At 47.1% G+C, this 19,900-nt stretch overlaps 1 protein-coding gene across 1 annotated transcript in view; it reads right to left on the bottom strand.

Annotated features, from left to right (window-relative positions):
* Positions 1–19,900, bottom strand: part of LOC121538027 (SH3 domain and tetratricopeptide repeat-containing protein 2-like) — an 81,337-nt gene that overhangs the window by 48,104 nt on the left and 13,333 nt on the right. The window contains exons 16-23 of the mRNA XM_045206444.1: positions 19,487–19,707; positions 17,964–18,130; positions 17,151–17,328; positions 16,752–16,902; positions 16,100–16,222; positions 15,704–15,854; positions 15,324–15,520; positions 14,659–14,881 (exon numbers count right to left, since the gene is read on the bottom strand). Of these exons, the coding sequence (XP_045062379.1) occupies positions 14,659–14,881; positions 15,324–15,520; positions 15,704–15,854; positions 16,100–16,222; positions 16,752–16,902; positions 17,151–17,328; positions 17,964–18,130; positions 19,487–19,707 (1,411 nt within the window). The remainder of the gene's footprint in view (positions 1–14,658; positions 14,882–15,323; positions 15,521–15,703; positions 15,855–16,099; positions 16,223–16,751; positions 16,903–17,150; positions 17,329–17,963; positions 18,131–19,486; positions 19,708–19,900) is intronic.

The raw sequence follows: 19,900 nt of genomic DNA, 5'->3' as shown, positions 1-19,900 counted from the left end.
ACATGCAGTATTCACCATCAAAGCTCAGACAGTAGCTTTAGGTCTCTGCAAGCAAAACACTCTCTCAAGTCATGATTCAAGTCACTCTCTTTTCTATGTGATGTGAAACAAGAGACTAGTGGATATCTGCAGAAGAACACACCTGCCTTTAGATGGACGTGAGTGTTGTTAGGAAATACTGTCCAGCTGAAGCAGAACAGATGGACTTGGTTATATGACCATATGATCCATGTGGTCAACCTGAAACCAGAATGTGACCAAGAGGACTGTTTCCAACTCAGTCTGGTTCACTGCCAGACCCGTTCAGAGAATAACAAACTTCTCTCTCTATCTCTGATCCCTCTCCCTCTCCATCTCTGCTCTCTCTCTCTCCCTCCCTCCTCTCCCGTTTCATATTTGATCCATCTTTTTCTTCCCTATCTTTCACCCTCTCCCCCCCTCCCTCTTTTCCCCCAGAACCTGCTGCCAAAAGAGAGGTGATGGAACCAAGACTCGACAAACACATTAGCATACTGCCATCAGGTGGCGAAACAAAAGATAACACACTGGCTTAGTGAGATCAAGCAACACAACAACATTCTCTACTGGTTAAAATACAACACAACAACGTGTACATTTGATCCTGACAGTGTAGACTCTTCTAGGGGCTTTAAACGCTTAATTATTTCTCAAATTAAGGAAGAAATAAATGAAGAAACAAATCATGTGACGATACGCACTGGAGAGCACACAGCCCTTTCCTGTCCACTCGTTTGAAGCCAAACTCAGACTGCAAATGTTTGCTAATGTTTGTTAATTTTGTACTGTTTCAAGCATTGTCAAGCATATCCCTGCTGCCTGACATGTCCCACATTTGTATATACAAGATCACATGCGATTAGAAATGTTAACATTGGGTCAGTTGCAACCAATATTGAGAAACATATCACGAGGTGATCTCTCCGTAAACCATCAATATGCGCTAAGATCACCCGCACAGCTGATTTCAATGGCAACCACTATTGGCCACTGTGGCCTTTTCTCATAATGAACATAAGTCTGTCCTCCGCCCTTTCTCCTCTGTGACCCACAAACCAATAAGTGGTCGAGGAGAGTGTCAATTCGTTAGTAGGAAAGCGAAAGACGGTCCTCCCCTCCTCGAAAGCCTCACTCAAGTGTATCCCACCTGATGCCACGTTCAAAACAATTGGGAACTTGGAAATCTCAGACTTCCGACTTTAGTGCATTCAAGACAACTGGGAACTCTGAAAAAAAAAAAACTTCGACTTTTTTTTCACAAAAGGTTTTATTTGGCTCGCTCAGTTGTGGCTTGACCAGTAAAAATTAAAACATAGCTGTAGAGAGAGGACCATTAGGACAATTCAAGTTGCTTTAGCAATGGCAAATATACTTCAAATAAGTGGCCAACACTCACCAATAAGCCATCCATGCTCAACAGCTCCCTCCTGTAGGCTCAAAGGACAACATTGATGTTCTGCAGAATGAACGAGTCCTGTGTTCCACCTGGCCACATTCAGCAGGATCTTTTACACATCACATAACCTAACATCTGCACATTAAGAGTGTTCACATACTGTAGTTGAACTTGTTTTGGGTGGTGCTTTTATGGCGATGTGGGTGCCATCTACTCCGTTCATATTTGGGAAACCATTGATGGCGTCACGTCATGGCAAAGAAACCCCTCTTGACTTCAACCTGTTGTGCGATGGTGTATGGAAATTGTATGTGTTACTGTTCATTTTGCTGACAATTGCATCCAAAACATTGGCTCATCGAGGGCTGTGAGATTCAGAACGGCAAGCTCCCTCTAAAAAGTCCCCTTTGCCAAAAACCCTAAGGGGGATAGCACTTACATGCAGTGGTGATTTTAGCACGTACATTTTGGTTGGGAAAACTAAAAACATTTTTTCTAGATGCATGCCAGCAAAGCCACTACACAACACTAAACAATACATGAATTGCACTATAACGGTGACAAACGGTGCCCACAAACTGTTAGGGCCTACATAAAGCTGTCCCAACAGCAGAGTCCCAACAGCAGTCCCAACACCTTACCACTACTACACCTGGCTATCAGCGGAGCCTTGACTGGCAGTGAAACAGTTCATTCAGCCTAATTTACTGCCTTTAAAAAAAAACATAGCTGATATGGCTGCCTTGCTTAAACAAATGTGGTTTCTAATGACAATTGAGATGTACAAACTATGGCATAAGGGGACGACGAGCGGATAAGAGGCAATCTGTAATTTTGATTAAGACGTTAATGAGCGAGCTAGGACGGACGTAGTCAATATAACTATTTGTTCAGCACTTTTTAAATGTACAATTCAGAACATGGGCCGTTCTTACAGTGTTCTCCCTGTACACCAAGTCAGAACCGTAGGATAAATAAAGGGGGCATATAAGCAGACAATGAAAGCTCTTACAATATTCGATGATGACATTTCTCTAAAACAGGCTATAGGCTAAATGTGCACCACCAAGTCAGAACAGTCGGCGGAATTAAGAGGGGAAAATTGACCAAATTATTAGGGTGAGGCGCATGGGCTACTAACAGCTTACTACACAACATACACTTAGTATTACTTTCTTAGCTACAGTATACATATCTCCCTGGCATACAGTGGCTTGCGAAAGTATTCACCCCCCTTGGCATTTTTCTTTTATTTTGTTGCCTGACAACCTGGAATTAAAATGGAGTTTTGTGGGGTTTGTATCATTTGATTTACACAACATGCCCACCACTTTGAAGATGCAAAATACTTTTTTTTGTGAAACAAACAAGAAATAAGACAAAAAAAACAGAAAACTTGAGCGTGCAAAACTATTCACCCCCCCCCCCAAAGTCAATACATTATGGAGCCACCTTTTGCAGCAATTACAACTGCAAGTCTCTTGGGGTATGTCTCTATAAGCTTGGCACATCTAGCCACTGGGATTTTTGCCCATTCTTCAAGGCAAAACTGCTCCAGCTCCTTCAAGTTGCTGTACAGCAATCTTTAAGTCATACCACAGATTGTTCTTCAAACAAGGTCAACACAGTGGCCATTGCTAGCTAGCCAACAGACACGGACACGAATTATCTGCTTAGTGTGTTAACACACTATTGGTGGTTTGTTGTGACCAAGTGTTGGCGCTAAACTGTGTGTTTTTGGATGCAAGTGTTGGTGCTAAACTGTGTGTTTTTGGATGCTAGCATGCTAGTTAGCTATGGTGTCATAGTTAGCTAGCTGAATAAAGTGGGTTGAGTCTATTCCTTTAAACATTGAACCGTTGTGGTTCACAACAATTCTGATTTCTAAGGTGGAAGTTGGTAGAGTTTTTGTTCGGGTGGTTCAGTGAAACAATTATAGTTGTTAGAAGTAGAAGTTTTTGGTGAGGGAGGCCCTGCTCTCTACTGTCCCAGATGTTTAGTTCATTTCATTCCGATCTCCTCTGCATTATTGTAGCCATTTGCTACAGCCTGTCAACTATGCCTCTGCCTATCCCTGTTCTCTCCTCTCTGCACAGGCTACACAAACGCCCCACACCGCGTGGCTGCTGCCTCTCTAACCTGGTGGTCCCTGCACGCACCCCACACCTGGAGTTCCAGGTCTCAGGCAGCCTCTGGAACTGCCGTTCTGCTGCCAACAAAGCTGACTTCATCCCAGCCTATGCTAATCTCCAGTCCCTCGACTTCCTGGCGCTGACGGAAACATGGATTACCACTGAAAACTCCTACTGCTCTCTCCTCGTCTGACCATGTGTTCTCGCATACCCCGAGAGCATCTGGTCAGAGGGGTGGTGGCACAGGAATCCTCATCTCTCCCAAGTGGACATTCTCAATTTTTCCCCTAACCCATCTGTCTATCTCCTCATCATTCTAGACCTGTATGCTGCCTTTGATACTGTGAACCATCAGATCCTCCTCTCCACCCTCTCCGAGCTGGGCATCTCCGGCGCGGCTCACTCCTGGATTGCGTCCTACCTGACCGGTCGCTCCTACCAAGTGGCGTGGCGAGAAGCTGTCTCCGCACCACGTGCTCTCACCACTGGTGTCCCCCAGGGCTCAGTTCTAGGCCCTCTCCTTTTCTCCCTATACACCAAGTCACTTGGCTCTGTCATATCCTCACATGGCCTCTCCTATCATTGCTACGCTGACGATACACAACTAATCTTCTCCTTTCCCCCTTCTGATAACCAGGTGGCGAATCGCATCTCTGCATGTCTGGCAGACATATCAGTATGGATGACGGATCACCACCTCAAGCTGAACCCTGGCAAGACGGAGCTGCTCTTCCTCCCGGGGAAGGACTGCCCGTTCCATGATCTCGCCATCACGGTTGACAACTCCGCTGTGTCCTCCTCCCAGAATGCGAAGAGCCTAGGCGTGACCCTGGACAACACCCTGTCGTTCTCCGCCAACATCAAGGCGGTGACCCGCTCCTGCAGGTTCATGCTCTACAACATTCGGAGAGTACGACCCTGCCTTACACAGGAAGCGGCACAGGTCCTAATCCAGGCACTTGTCATCTCCCGTCTGGACTACTGCAACTCGCTGTTGTCTGGCCTCCCTGCCTGTGCCATTAAACCCCTACAACTCATCCAGAATGCCGCAGCCCGTCTGGTGTTCAACCTTCCCAAGTTCTCTCACGTCACCCCCTCCTCCGCACACTCCACTGGCTTCCAGTTGAAGCTCGCATCCGCTACAAGACCATGGTGCTTGCCTATGGAGCAGTGAGGGGAACGGCACCTCTGTACCTTCGGGCTCTGATCAGTCCCTACACCAAAACGAGGGCATTGCGTTCATCCACCTCTGGCCTGCTGGCTCCCCTTCCTCTGCGGAAGCATAGTTCCCGCTCAGCCCAGTCAAAACTGTTCGCTGCTCTGGCACCCCAATGGTGGAACAAGCTCCCTCACGACGCCAGGACAGCGGAGTCACTCACCACCTTCCGGAGACATTTGAAACCCCACCTCTTTAAGGAATACCTGGGATAGGATAAAGTAATCCTTCTACCCCCCCCCCCCCCCACAAAATTGTAAAGTGGTTATCCCACTGGCTATAGGGTGAACGCACCAATTGGTGAGTCGCTCTGGATAAGAGCGTCTGCTAAATGACGTAAATGTGCCCCTGAGCAAGGCACTTAACCCTAATTGCTCCTGTAAGTCGCTCTGGATAAGAGCGTCTGCTAAATGACTAAAATGTAAATGTAAATGTAAATGGATTGAGGTCTGGGCTTTGACTAGGCCATTCCAAGACATTTAAATGTATCCCCTTAAACCACTTGAGTGTTGCTTTAGCAGTATGCTTAGGGCTATTGTCCTGCTGGAAGGGGAACCTCCGTCCCAGACTCAAATATCTGGAAGACTGAAACAGGTTTCCCTCAAGAATTTCCCTGTATTTAGCGCCATCCATCATTCCTTCAATTCTGACCAGTTTCCCAGTTCATGCCGATGAAAAACATCCCCACAGCATGATGCTGCCACTGGGATGGTATTCTCGGGGTGATGAGAGGTGTTGGGTTTGCGCCAGACATAGCGTTTTCGTTGCTGGCCAAAAAGCTAAATTTTTGTCTCATCTGACCAAAGTACCTTCTTCCATATGTTTGGGGAGTCTCCCACATGCCTTTTGGCGAACACCAAACGTGTTTGCTTATTTTCTTCTTTAAGCAATGGCTTTTTTTCTGGCCACTCTTCCGTAAAGCCCAGCTCTGTGGAGTGTAGGGAGACTAACAACTAGTCTTAATACAGTATGTCATCCATTAATAACTAGTCTTAATACAGTATGTCATCCATTAATAACTAGTCTTACTACAGTATGTCATCCATTAATAACTAGTCTTACTACAGTATGTCATCCATTAATAACTAGTCTTACTACAGTATGTCATCCATTAATAACTAGTCTTACTACAGTATGTCATCCATTAATAACTAGTCTTACTACAGTATGTCATCCATTAATAACTAGTCTTACTACAGTATGTCATCCATTAATAACTAGTCTTAATACAGTATGTCATCCATTAATAACTAGCCTTAATACAGTATGTCATCCAATAATAACTAGTCTTACTACAGTATGTCATCCAATAATAACTAGCCTTAATACAGTATGTCATCCAATAATAACTAGTCTTACTACAGTATGTCATCCAATAATAACTAGTATTACTACAGTATGTCATCCATTAATAACTAGTCTTACTACAGTAAGTCATCCATTAATAACTAGTCTTAATACAGTATGTCATCCATTAATAACTAGTCTTACTACAGTATGTCATCCATTATTAACTAGTCTTAATACAGTATGTCATCCAATAATAACTAGTCTTAATACAGTATGTCATCCATTAATAACTAGTCTTACTACAGTATGTCATCCATTAATAACTAGTCTTAATACAGTATGTCATCCAATAATAACTAGTCTTACTACAGTATGTCATCCAATAATAACTAGCCTTAATACAGTATGTCATCCAATAATAACTAGTCTTACTACAGTATGTCATCCAATAATAACTAGTCTTACTACAGTATGTCATCCATTAATAACTAGTCTTACTACAGTATGTCATCCATTAATAACTAGTCTTACTACAGTATGTCATCCATTAATAACTAGTCTTACTACAGTATGTCATCCATTAATAACTAGCCTTAATACAGTATGTCATCAATTAATAACTAGTCTTAATACAGTATGTCATCCATTAATAACTAGTCTTACTACAGTATGTCATCCATTAATAACTAGTCTTACTACAGTATGTCATCCATTAATAACTAGTCTTACTACAGTATGTCATCCATTAATAACTAGTCTTACTACATTATGTCATCCATTAATAACTAGTCTTAATACAGTATGTCATCCATTAATAACTAGCCTTAATACAGTATGTCATCCATTAATAACTAGTCTTAATACAGTATGTCATCCATTAATAACTAGTCTTACTACAGTATGTCATCCATTAATAACTAGCCTTAATACAGTATGTCATCCATTAATAACTAGTCTTAATACAGTATGTCATCCATTAATAACTAGTCTTACTACAGTATGTCATCCATTAATAAGTAGTCTTACTACAGTATGTCATCCATTAATAACTAGTCTTACTACAGTATGTCATCCATTAATAACTAGTCTTACTACAGTATGTCATCCATTAATAACTAGTCTTAATACAGTATGTCATCCATTAATAACTAGTCTTAATACAGTATGTCATCCATTAATAACTAGTCTTAATACAGTATGTCATCCATTAATAACTAGTCTTACTACAGTATGTCATCCATTAATAACTAGCCTTACTACAGTATGTCATCCATTAATAACTAGTCTTAATACAGTATGTCATCCATTAATAACTAGCCTTAATACAGTATGTCATCCAATAATAACTAGCCTTAATACAGTATGTCATCCATTAATAACTAGTCTTACTACAGTATGTCATCCATTAATAACTAGCCTTAATACAGTATGTCATCCATTAATAACTAGTCTTAATACAGTATGTCATCCATTAATAACTAGCCTTAATACAGTATGTCATCCATTAATAACTAGCCTTAATACAGTATGTCATCCATTAATAACTAGTCTTAATACAGTATGTCATCCATTAATAACTAGTCTAATACAGTATGTCATCCATTAATAACTAGTCTTAATACAGTATGTCATCCATTAATAACTAGCCTTACTACAGTATGTCATCCATTAATAACTAGCCTTAATACAGTATGTCATCCATTAATAACTAGCCTTAATAAAGTATGCCAACCATTAATAACTAGTCTTACTACAGTATGGTCAAGGGGAAAAGAAAGTGTTCCTGAACTGTCCACATCTATAATTGGTAACTAAATCAAGCCAATCATGATTGTGTTAATATAATATGTTTTCATTAAATTATAGTCTAATCAATCGACTGTACTGTACTCAACTGTACTGAACTATACTACTGTATTGAACTATACTACTGTACTGAACTATACTGTACTGTACAGAACTATACTCTACTGAACTACACTACTGTACTGAACTATACTGTACTCTACTGAACTACACTACTGTACTGAACTATATTACTATACTGTACTGAACTATACTACTGTACTGAACTATACTCTACTGTACTGTAGTGAACTATATTATACTGTACTATACTGTACTCTACTGTACTGAACTATACTACTGTACTGTACTATACTCTACTCAAGTTTACTGTACTCAAGTTTCTTACAATTCACTGGGACTATATTCTTACAATAAATATTTTGGATTATTTACCAGCCTTGTTATCTTCAATGGTCCTGATAGGTCGAGATGTCATTGGGGGCGGGAGTAGAGAACGTAGACCCAGCTTCCTGGTATCTAACTCGTTTGACACGGTAACAACGGGAGATCAACTGATCTGCAAGTCTATTCTTTTTTGGTTGCAAGTAAGTTTGTTTTAACACACTGGTGCATGTAATCTCCCGTTAGTAGCACTTTAAGACATCCAGTGGTAACCTGCAGTATGGCATTAAGTCTGCCTGTTGGTTGCAATTGACCCATTGGTTTTTAGGGTTAAAAGTTACAAATGATCGCTGCCTGCCTACTCTCCACCACTGTGCATTGTTTGTGGACTTATCAGAGGAACACTATCCAGCAGCATTGCCCGCTCAATAATTGGAATGTTCCAATGAAAAAACGGGGGGTATATTCACTTAATGTTTCTGTGATGTTATGGCCTGATATGTTGAAGTGTATTATGTATTGGCCAGAGGTATACTAACTATTTAGAAATGTTGACTAGATTAAATGATCTGTTTGTCATTAGAAATTCTAGCCTAAGTTTATACTGTATGTTAGTGTTGGTTGACAAATCGTTAAAACTGAATTACACCAAAACAAACACTAAGATCTAGTCAAACATAACTTTAATTCAGATATAAATACTACATATTTACAAAAGCTTGATAAACCTCTGTAATATACAGAGTATGTAAACCATAGGAAAGTTGCACATTCATAATTACATACAGACATAATATTATTGTAAAAAAAACATAGTAAATATGGCCGACGTCTGTGTGAGTGTCTGTAGGAGTGATAGTATCTTCATGGAGAGTATCTGTGAGGGTGTGAACAGATATATCATCATCTTGGTCAGTCTGTGGCTGAACGGCGTCTGTCTGTCTTTATAACGTTACTGTCTGAACGATCGACATCAGAGTGAAGAATGTCTGTACCTGTGTCTGTAGGGCTATCTCCGTGGGTTACCTCTGTGTCTGCCTTGGAGAGGAGAGTATATGTCTGTATCTGTGTCTGTGTGAGGACTGTCTGTAGGGCTGTGTTTGTAGGGTGTGTCTGTATCTGTGTCTGTGGCTGTTGAGTCGCTATGTTTGATGCGTGTCTGTTGGCGTGGTCTCTGTGTTGTTAGGGTCACAAGATATTCTGTCTGTACTGTCAGTATCCTCTGTTATTGTTGTGTCTACAAATACACTGCTTGTTGTTGTATAGTCATTCTGTGTGTGTTCAACATCTGCTTGACAAGGGCTTGTGTCTGTACTGTCAGTGTCTTGGTCTGTGTGAGTAGCCTCTGTGAGGTTCTTGTCTGGATTTGAATGACTGGTGTCTCGGTCTCCTTTAAACACATCAGAATCTGCTTCATGGCTATCTGCATTGGTGTGGCTGCTATCCTTACAGTTAACATCTTTGGAGTTAGCTTCTGCATCGATAGAGTCACCACATCCAGTCTCAGTCTCTGTTTCTCTGTTTTCTGTGACTGTATGCTGTCTCTCTGTGTTTCTCCTCTCTATGTTGTTGGGGTGTCCTGTCTCTGTCTCTCTCCCGTCCATGCCTCCCAGTCCTGTGTGTTGTCCCTCTGTGTCTCTCTCCTCCATGCCTCCCAGTCCTGTGTGTTGTCCCTCTGTGTCTCTCTCCTCCATGCCTCCCAGTCCTGTGTGTTGACCCTCTCTGTCTCTCTCCTCCATGTCTCCCAGTCCTGTGTGTTGACCCTCTCTGTCTCTCTCCTCCATGTCTCCCAGTCCTGTGTGTTGACCCTCTCTGTCTCTCTCCTCCATGTCTCCCAGTCCTGTGTGTTGACCCTCTGTGTCTCCCCTCTCCATGCCTCCCAGTCCTGTGTGTTGACTCTCTGTGTCTCTCTCCTCCATGTCTCCCAGTCCTGTGTGTTGACCCTCTCTGTCTCTCTCCTCCATGTCTCCCAGTCCTGTGTGTTGACCCTCTGTGTCTCCCCTCTCCATGTCTCCCAGTCCTGTGTGTTGACTCTCTGTGTCTCCCCTCTCCATGCCTCCCAGTCCTGTGTGTTGACTCTCTGTGTCTCTCTCCTCCATGCCTCCCAGTCCTGTGTGTTGACTCTCTGTGTCTCTCTCCTCCATGCCTCCCAGTCCTGTGTGTTGACCCTCTGTGTCTCTCTCCTCCATGTCTCCCAGTCCTGTGTGTTGACTCTCTGTGTCTCCCCTCTCCATGCCTCCCAGTCCTGTGTGTTGACTCTCTGTGTCTCTCTCCTCCATGCCTCCCAGTCCTGTGTGTTGACCCTCTGTGTCTCTCTCCTCCATGTCTCCCAGTCCTGTGTGTTGACCCTCTGTGTCTCTCTCCTCCATGCCTCCCAGTCCTGTGTGTTGACTCTCTGTGTCTCTCTCCTCCATGCCTCCCAGTCCTGTGTGTTGACTCTCTGTGTCTCTCTCCTCCATGTCTCCCAGTCCTGTGTGTTGACTCTCTGTGTCTCCCCTCTCCATGTCTCCCAGTCCTGTGTGTTGACTCTCTGTGTCTCTCTCCTCCATGTCTCCCAGTCCTGTGTGTTGACTCTCTGTGTCTCCCCTCTCCATGTCTCCCAGTCCTGTGTGTTGACCCTCTCTGTCTCTCTCCTCCATGTCTCCCAGTCCTGTGTGTTGACCCTCTGTGTCTCCCCTCTCCATGCCTCCCAGTCCTGTGTGTTGACTCTCTGTGTCTCTCTCCTCCATGTCTCCCAGTCCTGTGTGTTGACTCTCTGTGTCTCTCTCCTCCATGTCTCCCAGTCCTGTGTGTTGACCCTCTGTGTCTCTCTCCTCCATGTCTCCCAGTCCTGTGTGTTGACTCTCTGTGTCTCCCCTCTCCATGTCTCCCAGTCCTGTGTGTTGACTCTCTGTGTCTCCCCTTTCCATGTCTCCCAGTCCTGTGTGTTGACCCTCTCTGTCTCTCTCCTCCATGTCTCCCAGTCCTGTGTGTTGACTCTCTGTGTCTCTCTCCTCCATGTCTCCCAGTCCTGTGTGTTGACTCTCTGTGTCTCCCCTCTCCATGCCTCCCAGTCCTGTGTGTTGACCCTCTGTGTCTCCCCTCTCCATGTCTCCCAGTCCTGTGTGTTGACTCTCTGTGTCTCCCCTCTCCATGACTCCCAGTCCTGTGTGTTGACCCTCTGTGTCTCTCTCCTCCATGTCTCCCAGTCCTGTGTGTTGACTCTCTGTGTCTCCCCTCTCCATGATTCCCAGTCCTGTGTGTTGACCCTCTGTGTCTCTCTCCTCCATGTCTCCCAGTCCTGTGTGTTGTCCCTCTGTGTCTCCCCCTCCATGTCTCCCAGTCCTGTGTGTTGACCCTCTGTGTCTCCCCTCTCCATGTCTCCCAGTCCTGTGTGTTGACCCTCTCTGTCTCCCCTCTCCATGTCTCCCAGTCCTGTGTGTTGACCCTCTGTGTCTCTCTCCTCCATGTCTCCCAGTCCTGTGTGTTGTCCCTCTGTGTCTCCCCCCTCCATGTCTCCCAGTCCTGTGTGTTGTCCCTCTGTGTCTCCCCTCTCCATGTCTCCCAGTCCTGTGTGTTGACCCTCAGTGTCTCTCTCCTCCATGTCTCCCAGTCCTGTGTGTTGACCCTCTGTGTCTCCCCCCTCCATGTCTCCCAGTCCTGTGTGTTGACCCTCTGTGTCTCCCCCCTCCATGTCTCCCAGTCCTGTGTGTTGACCCTCTGTGTCTCTCTCCTCCATGTCTCCCAGTCCTGTGTGTTGACCCTCTGTGTCTCTCTCCTCCCTGTCTCCCAGTCCTGTGTGTTGTCCCTCTGTGTCTCCCCTCTCCATGTCTCCCAGTCCTGTGTGTTGACCCTCTGTGTCTCTCTCCTCCATGTCTCCCAGTCCTGTGTGTTGACCCTCTCTGTCTCTCTCCTCCATGTCTCCCAGTCCTGTGTGTTGACCCTCTGTGTCTCTCTCCTCCATGTCTCCCAGTCATGTGTGTTGACCCTCTGTGTCTCTCTCCTCCCTGTCTCCCAGTCCTGTGTGTTGTCCCTCTGTGTCTCCCCTCTCCATGTCTCCCAGTCCTGTGTGTTGACCCTCTGTGTCTCCCCTCTCTATGTCTTCCAGTCCTGTGTGTTGACCCTCTGTGTCTCTCTCCTCCATGTCTCCCAGTCCTGTGTGTTGACCCTCTGTGTCTCCCCCCTCCATGTCTCCCAGTCCTGTGTGTTGTCCCTCTGTGTCTCCCCTCTCCATGTCTCCCAGTCCTGTGTGTTGACCCTCTGTGTCTCTCTCCTCCATGTCTCCCAGTCCTGTGTGTTGACCCTCTGTGTCTCTCTCCTCCCTGTCTCCCAGTCCTGTGTGTTGACCCTCTGTGTCTCCCCCCTCCATGTCTCCCAGTCCTGTGTGTTGTCCCTCTGTGTCTCCCCTCTCCATGTCTCCCAGTCCTGTGTGTTGACCCTCTGTGTCTCTCTCCTCCATGTCTCCCAGTCCTGTGTGTTGACCCTCTGTGTCTCTCTCCTCCATGTCTCCCAGTCCTGTGTGTTGACCCTCTGTGTCTCCCCTCTCCATGTCTCCCAGTCCTGTGTGTTGACCCTCTGTGTCTCCCCTCCATGTCTCCCAGTCCTGTGTGTTGACCCTCTGTGTCTCTCTCCTCCATGTCTCCCAGTCCTGTGTGTTGACCCTTTGTGTCTCTCTCCTCCCTGTCTCCCAGTCCTGTGTGTTGTCCCTCTGTGTCTCCCCTCTCCATGTCTCCCCAGTCCTGTGTGTTGACCCTCTGTGTCTCTCTCCTCCATGTCTCCCAGTCCTGTGTGTTGACCCTCTCTGTCTCTCTCCTCCATGTCTCCCAGTCCTGTGTGTTGACCCTCTGTGTCTCTCTCCTCCATGTCTCCCAGTCATGTGTGTTGACCCTCTGTGTCTCTCTCCTCCCTGTCTCCCAGTCCTGTGTGTTGTCCCTCTGTGTCTCCCCTCTCCATGTCTCCCAGTCCTGTGTGTTGACCCTCTGTGTCTCCCCTCTCCATGTCTCCCAGTCCTGTGTGTTGACCCTCTGTGTCTCTCTCCTCCATGTCTCCCAGTCCTGTGTGTTGACCCTCTGTGTCTCTCTCCTCCATGTCTCCCAGTCATGTGTGTTGACCCTCTGTGTCTCCCTCCTCCCTGTCTCCCAGTCCTGTGTGTTGTCCCTCTGTGTCTCCCCTCTCCATGTCTCCCAGTCCTGTGTGTTGACCCTCTGTTTCTCCCCTCTCTATGTCTTCCAGTCCTGTGTGTTGACCCTCTGTGTCTCTCTCCTCCATGTCTCCCAGTCTTGTGTGTTGACCCTCTGTGTCTCTCTCCTCCATGTCTCCCAGTCCTGTGTGTTGACCCTCTGTGTCTCCCCTCTCCATGTCTCCCAGCCTGTGTGTTGACCCTCTCTGTCTCTCTCCTCCCTGTCTCCCAGTCCTGTGTGTTGACCCTCTGTGTCTCCCCTCTCCATGTCTCCCAGTCCTGTGTGTTGACCCTCTGTGTCTCTCTCCTCCATGTCTCCCAGTCCTGTGTGTTGACCCTCTGTGTCTCCCCTCTCCATGTCTCCCAGTCCTGTGTGTTGACCCTCTCTGTCTCTCTCCTCCCTGTCTCCCAGTCCTGTGTGTTGACCCTCTGTGTCTCCCCTCTCCATGTCTCCCAGTCCTGTGTGTTGACCCTCTCTGTCTCTCTCCTCCATGTCTCCCAGTCCTGTGTGTTGACCCTCTGTGTCTCCCTCCTCCCTGTCTCCCAGTCCTGTGTGTTGACCCTCTGTGTCTCTCTCCTCCATGTCTCCCAGTCCTGTGTGTTGACCCTCTGTGTCTCCCCTCTCCATGTCTCCCAGTCCTGTGTGTTGACCCTCTCTGTCTCTCTCCTCCATGTCTCCCAGTCCTGTGTGTTGACCCTCTGTGTCTCCCCTCTCCATGTCTCCCAGTCCTGTGTGTTGACCCTCTCTGTCTCTCTCCTCCATGTCTCCCAGTCCTGTGTGTTGACCCTCTGTGTCTCCCCTTTCCATGTCTCCCAGTCCTGTGTGTTGACCCTCTCTGTCTCTCTCCTCCATGTCTCCCAGTCCTGTGTGTTGACCCTCTGTGTCTCTCTCCTCCCTGTCTCCCAGTCCTGTGTGTTGACCCTCTGTGTCTCTCTCCTCCATGTCTCCCAGTCCTGTGTGTTGACCCTCTGTGTCTCTCTCCTCCATGTCCCGTAGCCCAGCAGGCTCCAACCTCAGGCTCCATGCACTGTCCATGTCAATAGCCTCTTTGGGGATAGAACCTGTAGACTCACTCCATCCAGTCTCTGTCTTGGTCTCCTCCATGTCTGTGTTTCTCGTCTCCGGGTCTGTATCCCATATCTTTCCTCCCCTCCCATCCATCTCTCCTCCCATCTGTCTCTCCTCCCCTCCCCTCCGTCTCTCCTCCCCTCCCACCCGTCTCTCCTCCTCTCCCCTCTGTCTCTCCTCCCCTCCCATCCATCTCTCCTCCCCTCCCATCCGTCTCGCCCAGCCCAGAGAGTTCTCTCCTCAGGCTCTGTGCCCTGTCCCTGTAAGCCTGGCAGAGCAGTGGGTCTGGCATGTGGTTGGCATGGATCTCTGCCAGCTTCATGTAGACCACATACAGTGCCTGTGGGTTGGCACGGTCCTCCAGGGCAGCAGCCTGAGCCAGCTGGTAGTAGCCCACCGAGTCATAGGCATCCTGGGGAGAGGAATGGGGAGGGGGGGGTGGAGCAGAGTAGGGGGGATGGAGGAGAGGAGGGGGGAGATGGAGGAGGGCGGGGGGAGATGGAGGAGAGGTGGGCAGGGGGAGATGGAGGAGGGCGGGGGGTGGAGGAGAGGAGAGGAGGGGAGGGGAGGGCAGGGGGGAGATGGAGGAGAGGAGGGCGGGGGGGAGATAGAGGAGAGGAGGGCAGGGGGGAGAGTAGGAGAACAGAGGTGTTGGGAATCGTTGGCCTTTTAGTTAATGTATTCATTAAAAGTGTAAAAGGATTTGTTACTATTTCTAAATAAATAAATAAATAATTTCTCTCTCTCCTTCTCTCTGTCTCTCTCTCACACATAATATAGTGCTATTAAACTGGAAAGCCTATACAGATTAATTAACTACCCGATCGTAAAGAAAATCAGCAGTACTTCTGAACCTTTCGTTTGTACAGCGTCATGTCCCCCAGCCTGCAGTACAGCTTGGTGTAGTATCTAGCCTCCAGGGGGTGCTGCAGTACAGCAGGGCTGAGAGACAGAGACTTGAGGTAGTAGTTCTCTGTCATCTCATACTGCTCCAGACTGTAGTACACTGTAGCCAGACGGTGGTACGCTGCCCGCTCGTTCACAACCACACCTGGAGGACAATAACATAGCAGGATGGTTATCTACATGAATGGAATGAATAGATTCAAACCAAGATTGGTAGTCCTGGTTAGAGGAAGCAGACTAGTAGCTGGAAGCCGAAGGGTTGCTGCTTCAAATCCCGGTCCAGGTCATAAAAGTGGAAATTGAATTCTGTCCCTCCCTCCTACAGTACCTGTTTTGGTACTGATCTGTACAGCCAGAATGGCGTACTGTAGAGCCTCTTCATGTTCTTCCTGGGTCATCAGTAGTTCAGTCAGTTTACTCAGCAGTCTGAACTCTGAGTCGACGTCACGGATGCTTCGAGCAAACGGGAGACTGCCGTCCTAAAACAAGAGCAGAGAACCACTGGTGTTATTAACAGGCTCAGGCCAGGGTATAAAGACAAGCCTGTTATAAATGTGTGTACATTTCCAATTGAACTAAAACTATTATACAGAAAGTAACTTTGAAATAAATGTTACCAATAAGTCATAACAATCTGCAATCTCACAGAGTAGATCGACACCTAATTTCCTCCTCTGGTGATCAATTAAGTAAAGTCAATTCAATAAAATCCCCTTATCCATACCCTGTAGAAGGGCAGTGATGCCAGTCTGTTCCTGTGGCCTTTGAAGAAGACGTCTCCTGCCTCCTCATAGATATTCATGGAAAAGCGAGGGTCGTTCATCCTCAGGGCTGTCTTCACTGCTGCCTGGCAATCAATCAGAATCAATCCATAATCAATCCATCACCTTATTGATCCGATACTGTGAGGGAACTTCTCGTATGGTCAAAGGAGCAGTACTATAACATGGGACATATAATTCATTAAACTTTTACCTTGTTGTTTGGCATTTGGGTCATGCAACGTAGGATGTTTTAAACAAGGTTTAAAGAGAGACAGATTGTGACATCATATGAAGATGATATGATCCAGTGTGATTATAGGTCAGGTATGGGGAGTAGATGGTTATCGCTGTGGTTGTTGACTGATAAGAGTCCATAAGGTTTCTGCAGGCATACATAAGAACACTAATCTACTTCCCTTTTTCTTTCCTCTTCTTTCTTTCAGTCTCCTTGCCTGCTCTTCTTCTCCTCCCTCCCCCTCAGAGAGGGGTCCTGTCAGCAAATTGGTCTTCATGGATGAGGTAGTGTAGATCTCTCTCTCTCTCTCTCTCTCTCTCTCTCGCTCTCTCTCTCTCTCCCTCTCCCCTCTCATCCCCCTCTCTCTCTGAACTCACCTGTAGGTACATGTCAGCCAGTTCGTCTTCGTGGATGAGATAGTAGATGCGCCCCACCTGAAGCCAGGTCTCTGACTCCTCCTCTTTCTTCCCCAGGTCGATGGAGATACGCAGACTCTGCTTACTGTAGTCCAGAGATTTCCTTGATGATCTGTTTGAATTGAATAACTTTATTAATCCTCAGACTCTGCTTAGTGTAGTCCAGTGACTTCCTCGATGACCTGAGAATAGCAAAACAGTCATTCAATCAAAAGCAGTTGCTTTGCAGTGTTGATAGGGAGAGAGAGATAGAGACACAGAGGGAAAGACAGAGAGAGAGATCAAAATTGAGACAGAGAGGTAAACTTACTTCTCAGTTTTGAGGGAGAGGTAGAGACAGACAGAGATATATTAACCTACTTCTCAGTATTGAGGGAGAGGTAGAGGCTGCTGAGGATCTCTAGATATTCTCCCTCTAGTCTCTTGTCGTTCAGGTCCCTGGACACAGACACACAGTGCTCATAGTAGAGGATACTCTGCCCATACAGCAGCACATCACCATAGTGACGACTCAGGACTTTAGCCACCACCATCTGACCTAGAGAGAGAGACACAAGAGGACAGAGGACAGAAGACAGAGAACAGAGACACAAGAGGACAGAGACACAAGAGGACAGAGGACAGACAAGAGGACAGAGACACAAGAGGACAGAGACACAAGAGGACAGAGGACAGACAAGAGGACAGAGGACAGAGACACAAGAGGACAGAGACACAACAGGACAGATGACAGAGGACACAACAGGACAGAGGACAGAGACACAAGAGGACAGAGACACAAGAGGACAGAGACACAAGAGGACAGAGGACAGACAAGAGGACAGAGGACAGAGACACAAGAGGACAGAGGACAGAAGACAGAGGACAGAGACAGAAGAGGACAGAGGACAGAAGACAGAGGACAGAGACACAAGAGGACAGAGGACAGAGACACAAGAGAACAGAGGACAGAAGACAGAGGACAGAGACACAAGAGGACAGAGGACAGAGACACAAGTTCAGATAGTATCTACTTTTGATTTACTTTATTGTGATTGGTTGTTGTCTTTCATAGTTTAGTTGAACTAGCGTTAAGGTTAGGTTTAGGTTTCGGGTTAGGGTTAGTTTTGACAGTGTTATTCACTGGGTTGGTTCCTGGTGTGGAAGGTTAGGGTTAGGGTTAAGGTAACTCACTGGGTAGGTTCCTGGCCTGGAGGGAGATGAGGAGGCCCATCTCATAGCACAGCCTGACGTCCTGGCTCCTCCCCCTGTCCTTGTAGCTCCGCCCCAGCCATAGGTAGGTCTGGACGTGCTCCTCGTCAACGGGACTCTCCCAGATCTCCAGGAACAACCACAGTGACCTGAGGGATATACAGTAGGAAACAGTCTTTCTCATTCAGCAGGCTACAACCATGTAGAGATACAGACCAGTCCCACTCAGCAGGCTACAACCATGCAGAGATACAGACCAGTCCCACTCAGCAGGCTACAACCATGTAGAGATACAGACCAGTCCCACTCAGCAGGCTACAACCATGTAGAGATACAGACCAGTCCCACTCAGCAGGCTACAACCATGTAGAGATACAGACCAGTCCCATTCAGCAGGCTACAACCATGTAGAGATACAGACCAGTCCCACTCAGCAGGCTACAACCATGTAGAGATACAGACCAGTCCCATTCAGCAGGCTACAACCATGTAGAGATACAGACCCACTCAGCAGGCTACAACCATGCAGAGATACAGACCAGTCCCATTCAGCAGGCTACAACCATGTAGAGATACAGACCAGTCCCATTCAGCAGGCTACAACCATGTAGAGATACAGACCCACTCAGCAGGCTACAACCATGCAGAGATACAGACCAGTCCCATTCAGCAGGCTACAACCATGTAGAGATACAGACCCACTCAGCAGGCTACAACCATGTAGAGAAACAGACCAGTCCCATTCAGCAGGCTACAACCATGTAGAGATACAGACCAGTCCCATTCAGCAGGCTACAACCATGTAGAGATACAGACCAGTCCCACTCAGCAGGCTACAACCATGCAGAGATACAGACCCACTCAGCAGGCTACAACCATGTAGAGATACAGACCAGTCCCATTCAGCAGGCTACAACCATGCAGAGATACAGACCAGTCCCACTCAGCAGGCTACAACCATGTAGAGATACAGACCAGTCCCACTCAGCAGGCTACAACCATGTAGAGATACAGACCAGTCCCACTCAGCAGGCTACAACCATGTAAAGAAACAGACCAGTCCCACTCAGCAGGCTACAACCATGTAGAGATACAGACCCACTCAGCAGGCTACAACCATGTAGAGATACAGACCAGTCCCACTCAGCAGGCTACAACCATGTAGAGATACAGACCAGTCCCATTCAGCAGGCTACAACCATGTAGAGATACAGACCAGTCCCACTCAGCAGGCTACAACCATGTAGTGAAACAGACCAGTCCCACTCAGCAGGCTACAACCATGTAAAGAAACAGACCAGTCCCACTCAGCAGGCTACAACCATGTAGAGATACAGACATTAACACTAACCCGACCAGGAAAGGATTGATATTACTACAAACGTAACACGCACGCATATATGCAGTCACCTACTGTACACACACACGCACGAACACACAAACACACACACAAACACTTTTGACCCACTGCCCCCTCTGCCCCCACACCCTCCCTCCTTACTGACCTGAATAGGAATCGTTCTGCCAGTGTGGGTGCCCCCACGTACAGTGCCAGGCAGCCTAGGTTGGCGAGGGCCAGGGCCTGGTTCCTTTGGTTGCCACTCTCCCTGGAGATGGTGAGGGCGTGGTGGAGGTGGCTGCCGGCCTCGGGGACGCGACCCTGCCGCCGCAGACACAGAGCCAGTAGGTTGTGGATCACTCCCCTCTGGGTCGGGCTATCGGTTCCCTGCAAGGAAAGAGATGAGATAGAGGTTTGATTGATTAATTGATTACAAGATCTTTACAAGTCCTTAACTGTAACATGAGCCTACCAGGTGGCAAGGTAGAGCTGTTACCTTAGGTCCAGTTCTTTCAAAGCTAAACAAGTACGTAGTGGGTAGGGACTAGGGGTCAATGTTGACTATGGTAATGATACTCAT

This window comes from Coregonus clupeaformis, chromosome 3 (genome assembly GCF_020615455.1).
Source record: "Coregonus clupeaformis isolate EN_2021a chromosome 3, ASM2061545v1, whole genome shotgun sequence".
Classification (NCBI taxonomy): domain Eukaryota; kingdom Metazoa; phylum Chordata; class Actinopteri; order Salmoniformes; family Salmonidae; genus Coregonus; species Coregonus clupeaformis.
The sequence above is the reverse complement of the archived record's forward strand: the minus strand, read 5'-3'. Positions and strand labels throughout refer to the sequence as shown.